We start from the raw sequence: 14,607 nt of genomic DNA on the forward strand, positions 1-14,607 counted from the left end.
TGCCCCAGGAGACCCAGACTCCTTTCTAAACTTTCAGTTCTATTAACGTCCTTATCAGCAATCCATTTCTAGGGGCCAGATTTTTCCCCTGAGTTGGTCCCTGGGGTGGATCACTGGAATGGGGGTGAAGGTGAGGAGCCCTGGATCGGACAGATACTTACACCAGGACACTGGCTCCCCAGCCCACAGCTTTGGCAGCTGAGATAAGTCCTTCCGTCCATCGAGAATTCTTGGCATAAAACTCTTTAGGGGATGCTGTACCCTGGGGAAGAGAAAAATAATAACAACGATCTTTTATTGTGTGCCCTCTACCTGCCAGGTACTTTTTGTATGTATTATCCCATGCAATCTTCACAGTAACTCTATGGGGGTGAACATTATTATTCCCATTTTATAGATGAGAAAGCAAAGATTCAGAGAGGCAAAAATACTTTCACTTAGGATACGCAGAAAATAAACAGAAACAAATCCTAGGCTTTTCTGACTCCAAAGCTGATAGCATTTCCATTACATCCCAATATCTCTATCTTGTATATATAAGAAAATATATATTGGGACTTCCCTCATGGTCCAGTGGTTAAGACTTCGCTTTCCAATGCACAGCGTGCAGGTTCAAACCCTGTTCGGGGACCTAAGACCCCACATGCCTTGTGGCCAGAAAACCAAAACTTAAAACGGAAGCAATATTGTAACAAATTCAATAAAGACTTCATAAGTGATCCACACACACACAAAAAAACAACTATTCACATACAAATAACTTATTTTAGGGGAGTCTAGTTGCTATTCGTGATTTGCCAGAGAAGGACAGTGAGTACACAGTCAGTGATTAAAAAGAAAAATTTCTGGGGCTTCCCCGGTGGTCCGGTGGCTAAGATTCCATGCTCCCAATGCAAGGGGCCCAGGTTCGATCCGCAGTTGGAGAACTAGATCCCATATGCCGCAACTAAGACCCAGTGCAGCCAAGTGAATATATATTATAAACAAAATTATTTATGAGGGATCAGAGGAGTGGGAATTCGAGGAAGGCAGTCAAAGGTACTAGGGATGTAATGTACAACATGATAAATATAGTGAACACATAGCTATGTATTATGTATGAAAGCTACTAAGAGTAAATCAGAGCTTCGCTGGTGGCTCAGATGGTAAAGAATCTGCCTGCAATACAGGAGACCTGGGTTTGATCCTGGGACTGGGACGATCCCCTGGAGAAGACCCCCTGAATACTGGCAACCCATTCCTGTATTCATGCCTGGAGACTCCAACAGACAGAGGAGCATGGCATGCTACAGTCCATGGGGTGGCAAAGAATCGCACGTGACTGAGCGACTAACACTTTACTTTCAAGAATAGATCCTAACAATTCTCATCACAAGGGAAAAAAGGCTTTTCTCAGTTTCTCTCATTTTGCATCTATAAGAGATGATGGCTGTTCACTAAACTTCCTGTGATAATCACTTCATATGTGTAAGTCAAACAATTACTCTGTACACAGCATCATACACCAATTATATCCGAATAAAACTGAAAGAAAAAAAAATTCCTACTTGGAATTCCTGTTGGAATACCCAACAGCCTGAGAATCTACAGGTACTCCTAGATCAGTCCCTTGTTCTCTTTTAGGGGCAGAAAACTGTGGTGCTAGTGGTAAAGAATCTGACTGCCAAACCAGGAGACCTGGGTTTGATCCCTGGGTTGGGAAGATCCCCTGGAGTAGGAAATGGCAACCCGCTCCAGTAGTCTTGCCTGGAAAATCCCATGGACAGAGGAGCCTGGCAGGCTACAGTCCATGGGGCCGTAAAGAGTCAAACACAGCTGAGCACCTCTCAGACTGATAAAAGCACTACCAAAGCAGATGTGGCTTTGTTCCTTATACGACTGTTTTCAGGCTCGTAACCCACTCCCTGCACCACCATCTCCTGAGGAGCAGCTGCCCACAGGGATATGAGAAAGGAAAAGAGAGGGTGATGATGCCAGCAAAGGAATGAGACACTTGAAGTGACGCTCTCAACAAGTGACGGAGGGAGAGTCTGTCTGAATCACCCAGGAAACTGCTGCTGGCAAGACAGGGCAGGGACCTTCCCTGGTGGGGTCCAGTGATTAGGACTCCAAGCTTCCACTGCAGGGGGCTGCAGGTTCGATCTCTGGTCAGGGAACTAAATCCCATCTGCCATGCTGCACAGCCAAAAAAAAAAAAGGAGAGAGAGGGGCACGGCAGATTCTACAGTGGAAAGTTGGCACCAGGCTGGTGCTTCTGACTTGCCCAGTTTCTAAAGTCCTCACTTCCTCCTCTGGGGGCTCAGATGTGCAATGCACAGTTTTTCCCCAGCAGGTTCCAGTGACATCGGCTGGAGGGAATGAGCCTGCCGCCGGAGGCTCTGGCTCGCTGCCCTCAGGGGACCTGGCTGTGCCCCAGCTTCTTTCCATGGCATTTGCTGATGTCCATGGGAGCGGCAGCTGTACCCTCAGCTGGACACACATGGCTGGACAGCACACACCTAGCTGAAGGTGTGGGGAGTAGACTCAGCCTCTCAGCGAGCTGGGACTGAGTGACCAGTGTAACCAACGTCTGCTCTGCCCAGGGCCCTCACCCACGCCTACCCGGCCACTCTCCACTATCTCTCTCTGCAGCTCCTTCGAGGCCACGACCAGGATCTGAATGGCCTGCATTAGGCTGGTACAGGAACCAAGGATTCTGCAAAAGAGCAAGAACAACAACAAAGTCAAGGGTGCAAAGCCGAGATCCACGACAATGCCAAAGTCTGTTTTCGCTTTCCTGCCTAAACAGAGGCAACCTGGGATGGGAAAGAAGGCAGAGAATATTCTGGAGGTGAAGCCCTGAAGGAAAGGTGGGTGAGAGAGGACACTGGAATGGGGATCGTCTCCATAAGGAACAGAACAGTGGTGACTCTTGCGGTTCCTTTCCCCTGCAATACAATAGCTGTGTCATGGTATTAATAATAATACTGATACTGGGGCTTCCCTGGTGGTCCAGTGGTTGAGACTCTGCACTTTCAGTGCTGGGGACGCAGGTTTGATCCCTGGTCCAGGAACTAGGATCCCACATACCTAGGGGTGTGGTACGGCCAAAAAATAATCATACCGATACGGACAACTCCATAGACTCGGCCATTCCCCGTGGCAGCTTTAATGTTCTATTCTAATCGGTATGAGCCAAGGCAGGACAAGATGGATCCTCATCACCCAGGTGCAACCATGCTGCTCAAACTGACCTTTCGTTCACCTCCAATTTGACTCCTGTGTCTCCAGCTCGGGATTTGCTGAGCATCTCCTATTCAAAAAGAAGCAGGGTTTCCGAATACATCACAGAGACTGAGTACCCACTGGCGTCCTGTTACATCTTGGGTCCAACATCCTGCAGATGCTGAGAAACCCAGCAGTGCCCACCCATGTCCTCGTGAGGGTCAGGAAAACAACTCAGAGCTCCAAACTACTCAGTGGGAGGCAGCTGGAGCGACCTACGGCCTGTGAGTGTCTTAACAGCCTGGGACTGGGCTGATGGGCACAGAATTCTGAGAAGTGTGGCACCATGCCAACAGGGGCAGCTGCATCGAGTCCTTGAGGCAGGTCCTCCTACCAAGGCGGACGGCCTGAGTCTTCCACCAGAGGACCTGTCCAAGGTGCCTGCTCAGCTTTTCCTGGAGACAACAGCTACTTCTGATCTACTGAGCACCTGCCACTGAGACACCTGTGCATTATCACAGCAAACTGTTTACAACAGCGGTCTCCAACCTTTTGGGCACCAGGGACCGATTTCGTGGAAGGTCATTTTTCCATGGACCAGCCGTGGGGAGGGGTTGGTGGTGGTGGTGGTTTCAGGATGATTCAAGGGCATTACATTTACTGTGCACTTTATTTCTAATCTAATGCTGATGCTGATCTGATAGGAGGTACCTGACTGTGGCCCGGAGATTGGGGACCCCTGCTTCCTCCCTCTGAGGGAGGAACTAGTGTCATCACCATCATACAGAGATGGAATCTGAATCTCAGCAAGGTTAACGTAACTTACTGGAAATCATACAACTAGCAAGTGATCAGTCTGGAACTTGATGGCCTGACATCAAAGTATGTGATCTTTACAGAAACTGCTCATCTTCCCTTGGCTAGAACTTTCTATTTTCTGTTTCTCAGAGACCCTAGGGGGTTTGGGTTTTGGTTTGTTTTGTAGGGGACTTTGTAGAGAAGGGGGCTTTCCTGGTGGCTCAGACAGTAAAGAATCTGCCTGCAATGCAGGAGACCTGGGTTTGATCCGTAGGTCAGGAAAATCCCCTGGAGAAGGGAATGGCTATCCACTCCAGTATTCTTGCCTGGAGAACCCCATGGACAGAGGATCCTGGTGGGCTACAGTCCATGGGGTCTCAGAGAGTCAGACATGACAGAGGTGACTTAGCATGCACGCATGTGCTTGGGGGCTCTGCAGAGAATGACTGAGATACGCCCAACAGGCAGTGCTGCAGACGGGCAGCAGTTGCAAAGCATCACTTTAGGTGACCTCACAGACTCTCCCGTACCTCTATTCTGGCCGTGGCGGCTTCAATGGCAGCGGAAGTGGCAGCCATCTCCTTGTCCACCAGGTCCCCCAGTTCCTCCTGTTTGATGTCCAGGCCTCTGGGCAGGAGATCCTGTGAATCGCATCACGAATGCTGAGACCACCCTCAGACTTCCTCTCTATCCTCCCGTGGCAGACCGGTAAACCTCACATGACAAGGTACGAGGGCCCTGCCACGAACACTTCTGCAAGCCAGGGTGGGGGCTTGTCTGCAATTCTCTCTATCACGTGAGCTCTGCAACCCCACACTCCTCCTGCCTCTATGCTCACTCAGAGCCTACCTCCTTCCAAAAGGTCATCTCCACTGACCCCCACAAGGCCACTCAGTTGTAGCTGCTCAGACCCTGACCGCACCCAAAGTAGCATTGATTGAATTTGCTGCTTAGGAGGTACTTCAAAAACATCTTCAAATGGGGATGATGTCTTCCAACCAGACAATCTGTCCCTTATTTAACTTTGCTTCCAGGGCAATCATATGAGGCAGTTATTACTACTGTCCTACAGATGGGAAGCCATGGCTCAGAAAGGTCAAATGTCTTGACCACAGTAACTGCTAACAGATGGAGAAGCAGGGATCTAAACTCTGGTCTGATGGCAAAGCCTATGATCTTTAGAAACAGTAAGTGTTAAACACACAAGAGTATAAAATGGATATGAGTGGGTCAAGAATATGATGACCCATATTATCCACCACCCAAACTTAAGGAAGAGCTTAAGAAACATCCTCAATACTTTGAAATCTCCTGTATAGCCTGCCCTGATTCGATCTGCCTTCCTTTCTACTTTCCATGTAAAGACAAACAATTCAGAAAAATACATACCATGTCCTTTTTTGGTTTGTTTTTAAAATCCCTATGGCTGTATCTTTAAACAATATAATATTGAGTCTGCATGTTTTGGAGAAGAAAATGGCAATCCACTCTAGTATTCCTGCTTGGAGAATCCCATGGACAGAATAGCCTGATGGGCTGTAGTCCATGAGGTTGCAAAGAGTTGGATATGGCTGCAAAACTAAAGACTGCATGTTTTGGTCTTTATTTAAAAGGAACCATACTGCAAGTGAAAGAGAAGAGTGAAAAAGTTGGCTTAAAGCTCAACATTCAGAAATCTAAGATCATGGCATCCGGTCCATCACTTCATGGGAAATAGATGGGGAAACAGTGGTTGACTTTATTTTTTAGGGCTCCAAAATCACTGCAGATGGTGATTACAGCCATGAAATTAAAAGACACTTACTCGGAAGGAAAGTTATGACCAACCTAGACAGCATATTAAAAAGCAGAGACATTACTTTGTCCACAAAGGTCCATCTAGTCAAGGCTATGGTTTTTCCAGTAGTCATGTATGAACGTGAGAGTTGGACTATAAAGAAAGCTGAGTGCTTCCTTAAAGATTTGATAAAGATTTTAAAGAACTAATGCTTTTGAACTGTGGTGTTAGAGAAGACTCTTGAGAGTCCCTTGGACTGCAAGGAGATCCAACCAGTCCATCCTAAAGGAGATGAGTCCTGGGTGTTCACTGGAGGGACTGATGTTGAAACTGAAACTCCAATATTTTGGCCACCTGATGCAAAGAGCTGACTCATTTGAAAACACCCTGATGCTGGGAAAGGGCAGGAGGAGAGGGGACGACAGAGGATGAGATGGTTGGATGGCATCACTGACTCAATGGACATGGATTTGGGTAGATTCTGGGAGTTGGTGATGGACAGGGAGGCCTGGCGTGCTGTGGTTCATGGGGTCACAAAGAGTCGGACATGACTGAGTGACTGAACTGATACTGCAAGCATTTTTCTATGATTTACTTTTTCACTTGGCATTCTGTGTGGGAGATTCATTCTATGACCTAGTCATTCTATTCCTGGGTTTATACAGAAACTTTATGTGTGTGCATGAGGAGATATATACAAGAATGATCATAGTGTGGGACATCTCTAGTGGGCCCGTGGTTCAGAATCCGCCCGCAAAGGCAGGAGATGCCGGCTTGATTCCTAGTCTGGGAAGATCCCACATGCTGTGGGGCAATGAAGCCCGTGTACCACAACTATTGAGCCCATGAGCTCCAACTACTGAAGTCCACGTGCCCTAGACCCCGTGTTCCAAAACACGAGATGCCACTACAATGAGAAGCTCACGTACTGCAACTAGAGAGTAGCCCCTACTCGCCAACAAACCCAGTGCGGTCACAAATAAATAATAAATTTTTTAAAAATTAAAAAAAATCCTATGACTATGTCACTCTCTAGAAGGAAAGGTTAGCAGCTTCTCATTCACCATGGTCATCCTTCATCCACAGATTTCAGGTTCTCCATCTCACTGCCCACTTCTCCCCCATGGGAACCTGCCTTCCCCAATTGATCGCTCTCTTTTTAGCTGTTTTGCTCTCTCTCGTATGCATATTCAATAAATTCAACATTTGTTGGGTGTTAACCACTCAGTGCGTGAATATATTGTTTTCATTTCAGGTGTTACCTGCCCAACCAGATAAAAACTCTTGAAAACAGGAAAGCCGTGCTCATTCGTCTTTGACACTGCTGTGCACAGTGACGATCACGCAGCAGACCCTCCATTAATAGTCAGTGACTTAGGTAGAACTGCAAAGTCAATCAGGCGGTCGAGTTTTACAGTCCTCTTACTTTAAATCAAGTTTCAAGTGCCGAAAGAACTGGCTTAGAACATCACTGATTCCCAAGGAAGCCCCCAGCCCTCACTCCAAGAACTACCTTCTGTAGGAATAAATAATACTGATCATACTTCACTAATGGCCGTGATCCTGGTGAGGCAGTTCCTCATGGCTGTGCTGTCGGCATTCTCAAAGATTCTTTCTTCCTCCAGGAAAGACAGATAGGTGAGGGTCTCCTTGCCATACTGCTTACAGGCCTCGATCAGAGCTGCAGAGGCAAGGCGACTTTCAAAGGTCCCCCTGGCTCCCTGTGCGTTTGGGGCGGCCCCTCCCCTCCGGTACTCACAGTCGGCCGACTCCGGCGGGGCTCTAAGGCAGGTGGCGCTGCCGTGAACGATGGTGTCACTGGTCAGGTGGGCCAGGAGTGTTACCGAGTGAAGGAGCCCACTGATATCTGCAGGAGTTGAAAGGGAACTTTCTCAGTCCTGCTGGAGGGTGTCACTTCTGTCCCTCCTTCCTCCCCACTTTGCAAGATGGACACACACTCCTTTTCTGGGGGCGAAGGAACCGATCGTCATTGCTATGTTCCAACGTTTCTGAACATCACCTGGCTGCTGCTAGCAATATACCCTCCTTATCCTGCAGCTCTTACCTTCCGGGCACACCAGATACTGGCTCCAGCATTTTTCCAGCTGCTCAATGCAGCTGGAAGTGGAGTTGACCTTGGACAGCAGGTGATCTGTGAGAGGGAAGAGAGGGTGAAGTCAGAGCCACAGTCACAGCTCGCTGCATCCCCATTAGTTAGTCTGCCTCACGGATGACCTTGGGGCGGGCGGTGGGAGGCAGGAGCTGCCCTGAGAGTGGGGAGGGAGGAGAGGTCATTGGCTATGCTGATACGTGATTCTCTCATTGTAGCTTCAAAGGCTCTGCTTTGGAGTTATCTGGTCCTTTAGCCAAGAACCCTCGGGGCCTCGTTTCCGACCCTCATTTCCTATCACTGCCAATTGAATCTACCCCAGGCCTTCCTGTTAGGTCTTTCAAGGCCCTAAGCATTGGCCTATATAGGAAAAGAATCTTAAAAAAAAATATTTAAAGGGTGTATGTGTAACTGATTCAGTATGCTGTCCACCTGAAACTTCGTGTTCGGTCACTAAGCCGTGTCCAACTCTGCAACCCCAGGGTCTGCAGCCCGCCAAGCTCCTCTGTCCATAGGATTTTCCAGGCAAGAATACTGGAGTGGATTACCATTTCCTCCTCCAGGGTATCTTCCTGACCCACAGATCAAACCCATGTTTCTTAACGGTCCCTGCAGTGGCAGATGGGTTCCTTACCACTAGCGCCACCTGGGAAGCCCACACTCAACATTGTTAATCAACTATACTTCAATTAAACAACCAAAAAAGGCTCTTGGATTCTCATTCCTCTTGAGTTCAGAGCCCTGGTTCTGTGGGGCTAATCTACACTCATGCTCTGCCCACAACACAGTCATTCCCAATGCTGCACCTTTGTGCTCTGAACCACAGAGGCTGCATTGCGTAAGAGGTTAAGTGCAGGCTTGCCCGTCTCCCTGCACAGGTGTTGCAGCCCCTGGTTCTAGCACTACTGGCTGTGTTCTCAGGTCACGTGCACCTGCTTCATCACCCGACAAAGGAGGGATAACAGTACATCCCCTGGCATCGCGGTGAGGGTCGCTGGGCCGAGGCATGTAAAGCACTGAGGATGGTGCCTTCACATCGCAATAGCGAGCAAGCAGCTGTTCCTGCTTTTTGTTTTTGATTTGGTTGCGCCGCGCGGGATCTCTGATCTTCACTGCAGCCTGAGGGATCTTTAGTTGCTGCAACTAAGAATTCACACGCCACAACTAAAGATCCCGCATGCCGCAACGTCGGCTGTTCTTACGGGTTATTATTCCCCACTTTTCTTCCTCTCCATGGCTTCACGTTTCTCCTCTTCTTTCAAAACCCAGCTCACACCATCTCCTGCGGAAGCCCCCGCAGCTGCCTGCTCTCCTAGCAGTTCTGCAGTCAACAAGGTACCCACGTGTTCCTTCCTTTGTAACCGTGGGGTTTCCTTACAGGTGGGTCCCCTGCTGAACAAGATATCCTAGTCTTTCCTGAAATACTTCACTGAATTGAGACCTTTCTAGTTGATACTAAACATCATTTGCTCCCTCCCTTCTGCCTTGTCTTCAACGGGACCTCACAGGACCTTGTCAACAAGTTCCCTCTGCTTCAAAACAAGCTGGAATCTATTCATGGCTATCCACGCCTTCCCAGAACCCCCAGGGCCTGGATGCTCTTCCGTCTAATGTGCACCCCATCCTCTCGTGATGGGGCCCCCTCTGACTCCAGTGCATGCCCTGAGGACTCTGGGGGCTGGTGGAGCGGGCCCTTGCTCACACCTGTGACTCTTGGGGGTGCGCGGGGGAAGGGTATCGCTTCTGCCCCTCTGTGCTTAAGGAAGATGCCTCCCTGTCTAAGCTCACGGCAGCCATGACTGGATTGAGACCACACTGTTCTCCGCAGAGGCACACAGGGCTGTCTGTCCCTCCTCCTCCTGGCATTTAGAAGGGCTTGCAGGCCACAGCGCCCACTTTTCACAGGTGTGATCCATGACTAAGGCTGTAGGTGTCCCACCTTGAGGGAGGTGGCTGGGGGTGTGGGAAGCCTTACTGCCAGGCCGCAGGCTGCTACGCTGCCCATTTTACAGATCCTAGGGGGTGGGGCCTAGGCGTCCCCTGGCGATCCTAACACACAGCTGTGCTGGGAGCCTGAGTCAGGGTCACACGAGGATCGGGGCGGGGCTGACGCCCAGGAGCTGGGCGAGGGGAGGGGCACCTGCAGATCCAGCGCAGCTCGAGAGAGTGGGCTCCTCCAACAGCCTCAGGGCCTCCTGCACCACCTGCCCTGCAGCCCTCCTCGACTCAGCCAGGAGCATCTTGTGTTGGTCCTTCTCGAGCTGGCATATAGATTCCTAGAGATGATGGTTCCGGGAGGTGAGGGTGGGCCACAGACCTCCCCAATGAGCCTCCACCCAGTATCCGCCGGTGACACAGCTGGGATTCCCGGCACCTTAGCTCAAGCTGCGGCTCATGAGGCCCAAGCCACGCGGCTTGACACAGAGAAAACGCCTTTAACCTTGTCCGCGGGCGTGTGCGGCCAAGCACAGGAGGCTATGGCGCTGGACCATGGCCGCCCAGCCTCCACCCTTGGGGAGAGAGGGCCAGGTCCCTTCTCATCTGCTGCGTGTGAGGCATCAGAAGTTATGCTAGCCAAGTATTCACCTTCACAATCTGGCCAAAGGCCCTAAACTCCCTTTCACAGCCCCCCTGCCTCCACCAATACCCACAACCCAACGCCCATGGGTGTGAGACTGGACTTGATCTGCCCCTGGAGCACCCGTTACTTGCCTGTGCACTAGACAGTTTGAGCTGTGTGTACTCCAGCTGCTTCCGAAGAGCGCACAGCTCCTCCTCTCGACAAGCCATGGCGTTCATCAGGCTGTCCCGGTCCTTCTCCAGGTCTGTGATCTGGGCGGTCCATTTTGCCTCCGACTGTGATGGGGATGGAGTGGCCCGGAGGGAGTTGCTGGGAGAATGAAACTGTCCCCTTCCCAGAGATCCAAACCCACCCCCGGGCCACGAGGAATCTGCCACCTGCATCCCCAAGTGCAGACTGATCCTGGATGGGACCAGGTGGGCCACGTGCTGGTGGGGATGGATGCTGTGCTAAGTCGGCTTCAGTCGTGTCCGACTCTCTGTGACCCCACGGACTGTAGCCCACCAGGCTCCTCTGTCCACGGGATTTTCCAGGCAAGAATACTGGGTCGTCATGCCCTCTTTCCAGGGGATCTTCCCACCCAGGGATCAAACCTGCCTTTCTTGTGTCATCTTTTCCTCTAGCACCACCTGGGAAGCCCTAGCTGACAGCAACACCAAAGCCCAAGGGGAAGAGAAAGAGGAAGGGAAAGACAGGTGACACTCACCTGGGCAGAATTTTCTAGGCTGCCTTGGACAATCTGGAGTTCCTGTTTGCTGGTGGCAAGTTCTTGCTTCAAATTCTCTAGTACTTCTGTCTGTTCTTGAGTCTGAAAGAGAAGAAAAACAGGAGTACTGTGATCTAGGTGGTGCCTTCAAGGGATAAACACATGTAAAAAAAATTCCCAAGCTATAAATGTAGATTTGTTTAATCTCCGTTTTTTTTAAAAACTATTTTTTGTATTTTGGCCACGCCACATGGTATGCAGGATCTTAGTTCCCTGACCAGGGATTGAACCCATGCCCCCTGCAGAAGTGTGGAGTCTTAACCACTGGACTGCCAGGGAAATCTCTGTATAATTTTTAGACAGAAGCAAGAAAGGTCAGAATGAACCAATAATTTTTCTTTCAGCTACAGGAAATGTCAAGGGGGAGCTTTAAGCATGGGGTCCCAAAGAATCAGGACATACTTGAGCAACTGAGCACCACACTGGAATGTCAAGCCTGAGCCCATAAATAACACTAATTAAAGCAGAACCAGATTTTTAATTTAGGCATCCCAACACCTGGTAGGTATTCTGCTGACTCACTCTATCTCACCATCTTGAAGCAATCCCCATTCTTTGATTTCTAAGTGGTGTTTTTTTCAAAGAGCAGGTTGTGACCCATGAGTAAGAATTCATAGCAAACATCTTTTTTAAAATGCAATAAACACAGCCAAAAAATAACCCACATGCATCCACATAATAAGATAAAGTATTGCTCTGTGAAACTTTGATTTTCATTATTTTTTTTTTTTAACTTTTTCACCATACCATGCAGCATGTGGGATCGTAGCACCCCAACCAGGGATGGAATGTGTGCCCCCTGAACGGGAAGCACAGAGTTAACCACTGGACTGCCAGGAAAGTCCTCCATTAGATGCTATTTTTACTTTGGGACACAGAAAAGTGTGAAAGCCCCTGCTCCTAAGCGGAAGGCACTCTGTTTTATCCACCCACCATCTCTTATGCCAACGGGACCTGCCGCCTAATGCCAACTCCACCCCAAGGCATGGCTGCAGACAACTCCTGGCTGTGGGTCTTTGTAAATGCCGATCCTCTCTCTCTGACATCCACCTGCTTCCACTTCAAAACCTCCTCGAGATTCATCTTAGCTGATGAGCCCTACTCAACTTCAGACCTTTCATCACATCATGCCCTTAACAGCTTTCACATGAGTAATCATGTCCTGCCCCCTAGGGCCCCTTGCCATCCACCCTGCAGACCTGCCCGTGAAGACAAGGCGCTCTATTCGGTGCAGCACTCAAAGCCCCCTCTATCTCGAATGGACAGCTCCCTTCGATTCCCACCCACTTCTCCTTCCACTCACCTTTCGCTGGGCCTGGTCACTGATGCGCTGAAAAGAATCCTCCAGCTCTTTTTTCTCCCGTTCCAAATCCACCTGGGCTTGTCTGGCCACTGACACCTGTTTGGTCACCTCCGCATTCTGCAAGAGAAGAACGGTGTCTCAAACTAACTTATCTCCGGCTGAAAGGCCACCCTCCTTGTAGAACAAAGGACGGCATTCAGACTGAGAGTGCCCTAAAGATGGACACAGACATCGCTTCCACCCAGAGGAAGCTGTTGCCTTCAGATGCTCGACTCTCAAGTCTTGCAAAGATGATAAAGATGGAGGCTATCACAAGTAGGGCAGGTACCTAAGATGGAGCTTGAGAATATGAGAGCCAGGGAGCTCTAGTTTCCAAGAAATGGTGGGGACACTGGCCCTGGAGAAGCCACACAGCCTGGGTCGGCATCTCCCCTGGGCAGGGGGCCCTGGGCACGTGGGACAGGCTGCTGGCGGCGGCGAGGGTCCTACCTTCCGCAGCAGGTCGGCGTGGTTCTGCACCAGCTCATTGTACTTCTCCTTCAGCTTGCTGTAGCGCTGCTCATTGGCTTGGGCTTTCCCTGAATTGTCGAGGACCAAGGTGAGGGGTCTGCACTGGCAGGGCACCCTCTGCTCTTCTTCTGATAAGCCAGAGCCCCTAGAAGACCATCTTGCCTTTCCACAAGCATCTACACCTCCTTCTCCCAGAAAAGTCTTACTTAAAGTCCTCTGGCAAGTCTGCTTTAACGAAGAATCACCTGATTCAAATCCCTCCATTGATTCATGCCCCTTGAGCATTCCAAACTTGGCATGTTTAAATCAGTGTTACTGGCTTCTACGCCATGATTTTTCATAAGCTCTTTCTCTTTTGTCACCCTCTGTCTCCCCATCTCTGTGTTCCCAGCAGGGCCTCATGGGGAACTCCAACCCACCCTCCTAACCGCTGATGCCAACGCTCACGACAGCCCCTCTGGACAGACAGGGACGCTGGTGCCCAGCCTCAGCCTGCATTCCAGGGCTGGCGGGGCGCCGCCCTCCCCGGCCCCACCCGCACGCCCGCCCCAGTGACAGCGCCTCACTCTCGATCTCCGTCAGGCTCCGCTGAGCCTTCTCCGTGTCCTCGCGTTTCTTCTTGAGCTCGTCCAGCTCGGCCCGGAGGAACTCGCTCTCGTCGGCCGCCTGCTGCCGCAGGTGCTGCTGTTCAGCCAGCTCGGCCTCCAGCTCGCTGGCGCGGCCCTTGAGCTGCAGCACGGCCCGCTGGCTCTGTGGGGAGGGCCCGGGGATGGTGAGAGCGCTGGGTGGGACGAGGGGGGGTCCCACCTATCACGTCTCCAGTGCCAACTGGATAAACACCTGGGGTTTCCCAACGAGCTCACTCCCAAGGCCTCGCAAAGAGTGGAGCTCACTACAAGCCAGCTACCCACCAACAGGGGGTGAGGGCAGGGGAGTTCCGGTCCTGTTAGAGGGACCTGGGGGCAGTGATGGGCCCAGGATGAGGCAGGGGAGAACGCTTGCTGGTCCCAGGTAAAGGATCTGACCAGCTATGAGTCAGCAGCAGATACTGCAAACAGCCAGCAAAGCTACAAGCCAAACCTTCTCAACACCAAGTGACAAGAATAGGTATCTCACTGCACAGCTTCATAGCCAGCTGGTGGTCATGATTCTCTCCGAGTATCACAGGGCCCCCGGAGTGTGACTTAAATGCTGCTTGCAAGGGTAAGTGCACTGGAAATACACGATAACCTGGTCCTCTGGCTTTGGCATTTCTACTAATTGACCTTCCATTAAGATGTGGCTCAACAAGGATGGATGTGATGAGAATTTAATATTAAAAGCTGTCATGTTCTGGTGAAGCCCAGAGGTGGATCAGAGCCCAACTCATACCTCAGTCTTCATGTTTTCCAGCTGAGCTTTCAGTTCTCTGGTCTCTCCGAACAGCTGATCAATTAACTGATCCCTAGGAAGAGAAGAAGAGCAAGTTTGCTTCCACTGTGCTTCTCTCTCCTTTGAAATGCGAGCTGGGAGACCCAGGGAGGAGGTTAAAAGCCGATGTTCCTTTGGGAACAATTCT

At 50.5% G+C, this 14,607-nt stretch overlaps 1 protein-coding gene across 4 annotated transcripts in view; it reads right to left on the reverse strand.

Moving 5' to 3' along the window:
- The window catches only part of HIP1 (huntingtin interacting protein 1), a 135,409-nt gene that overhangs the window by 9,178 nt on the left and 111,624 nt on the right, over positions 1-14,607 (reverse strand). For all 4 annotated transcript variants that reach the window (XR_011485276.1, XM_070460233.1, XM_070460234.1 and 1 more), the window contains exons 13-26: positions 14,421-14,493; positions 13,616-13,799; positions 13,029-13,117; positions 12,540-12,656; positions 11,177-11,278; positions 10,602-10,745; positions 10,030-10,165; positions 7,845-7,931; positions 7,539-7,646; positions 7,324-7,460; positions 4,533-4,643; positions 3,234-3,292; positions 2,602-2,695; positions 162-262 (exon numbers count right to left, since the gene is read on the reverse strand). Coding sequence is in view for 3 of the 4 variants with exons in the window: in XM_070460233.1 (XP_070316334.1) it covers positions 162-262; positions 2,602-2,695; positions 3,234-3,292; positions 4,533-4,643; positions 7,324-7,460; positions 7,539-7,646; positions 7,845-7,931; positions 10,030-10,165; positions 10,602-10,745; positions 11,177-11,278; positions 12,540-12,656; positions 13,029-13,117; positions 13,616-13,799; positions 14,421-14,493 (1,542 nt within the window). In the remaining variant the exon portion in view is untranslated. The remainder of the gene's footprint in view (positions 1-161; positions 263-2,601; positions 2,696-3,233; positions 3,293-4,532; positions 4,644-7,323; positions 7,461-7,538; positions 7,647-7,844; positions 7,932-10,029; positions 10,166-10,601; positions 10,746-11,176; positions 11,279-12,539; positions 12,657-13,028; positions 13,118-13,615; positions 13,800-14,420; positions 14,494-14,607) is intronic.

The sequence above is a fragment of the Odocoileus virginianus genome, chromosome 33 (genome assembly GCF_023699985.2).
Source record: "Odocoileus virginianus isolate 20LAN1187 ecotype Illinois chromosome 33, Ovbor_1.2, whole genome shotgun sequence".
Taxonomy (NCBI): domain Eukaryota; kingdom Metazoa; phylum Chordata; class Mammalia; order Artiodactyla; family Cervidae; genus Odocoileus; species Odocoileus virginianus.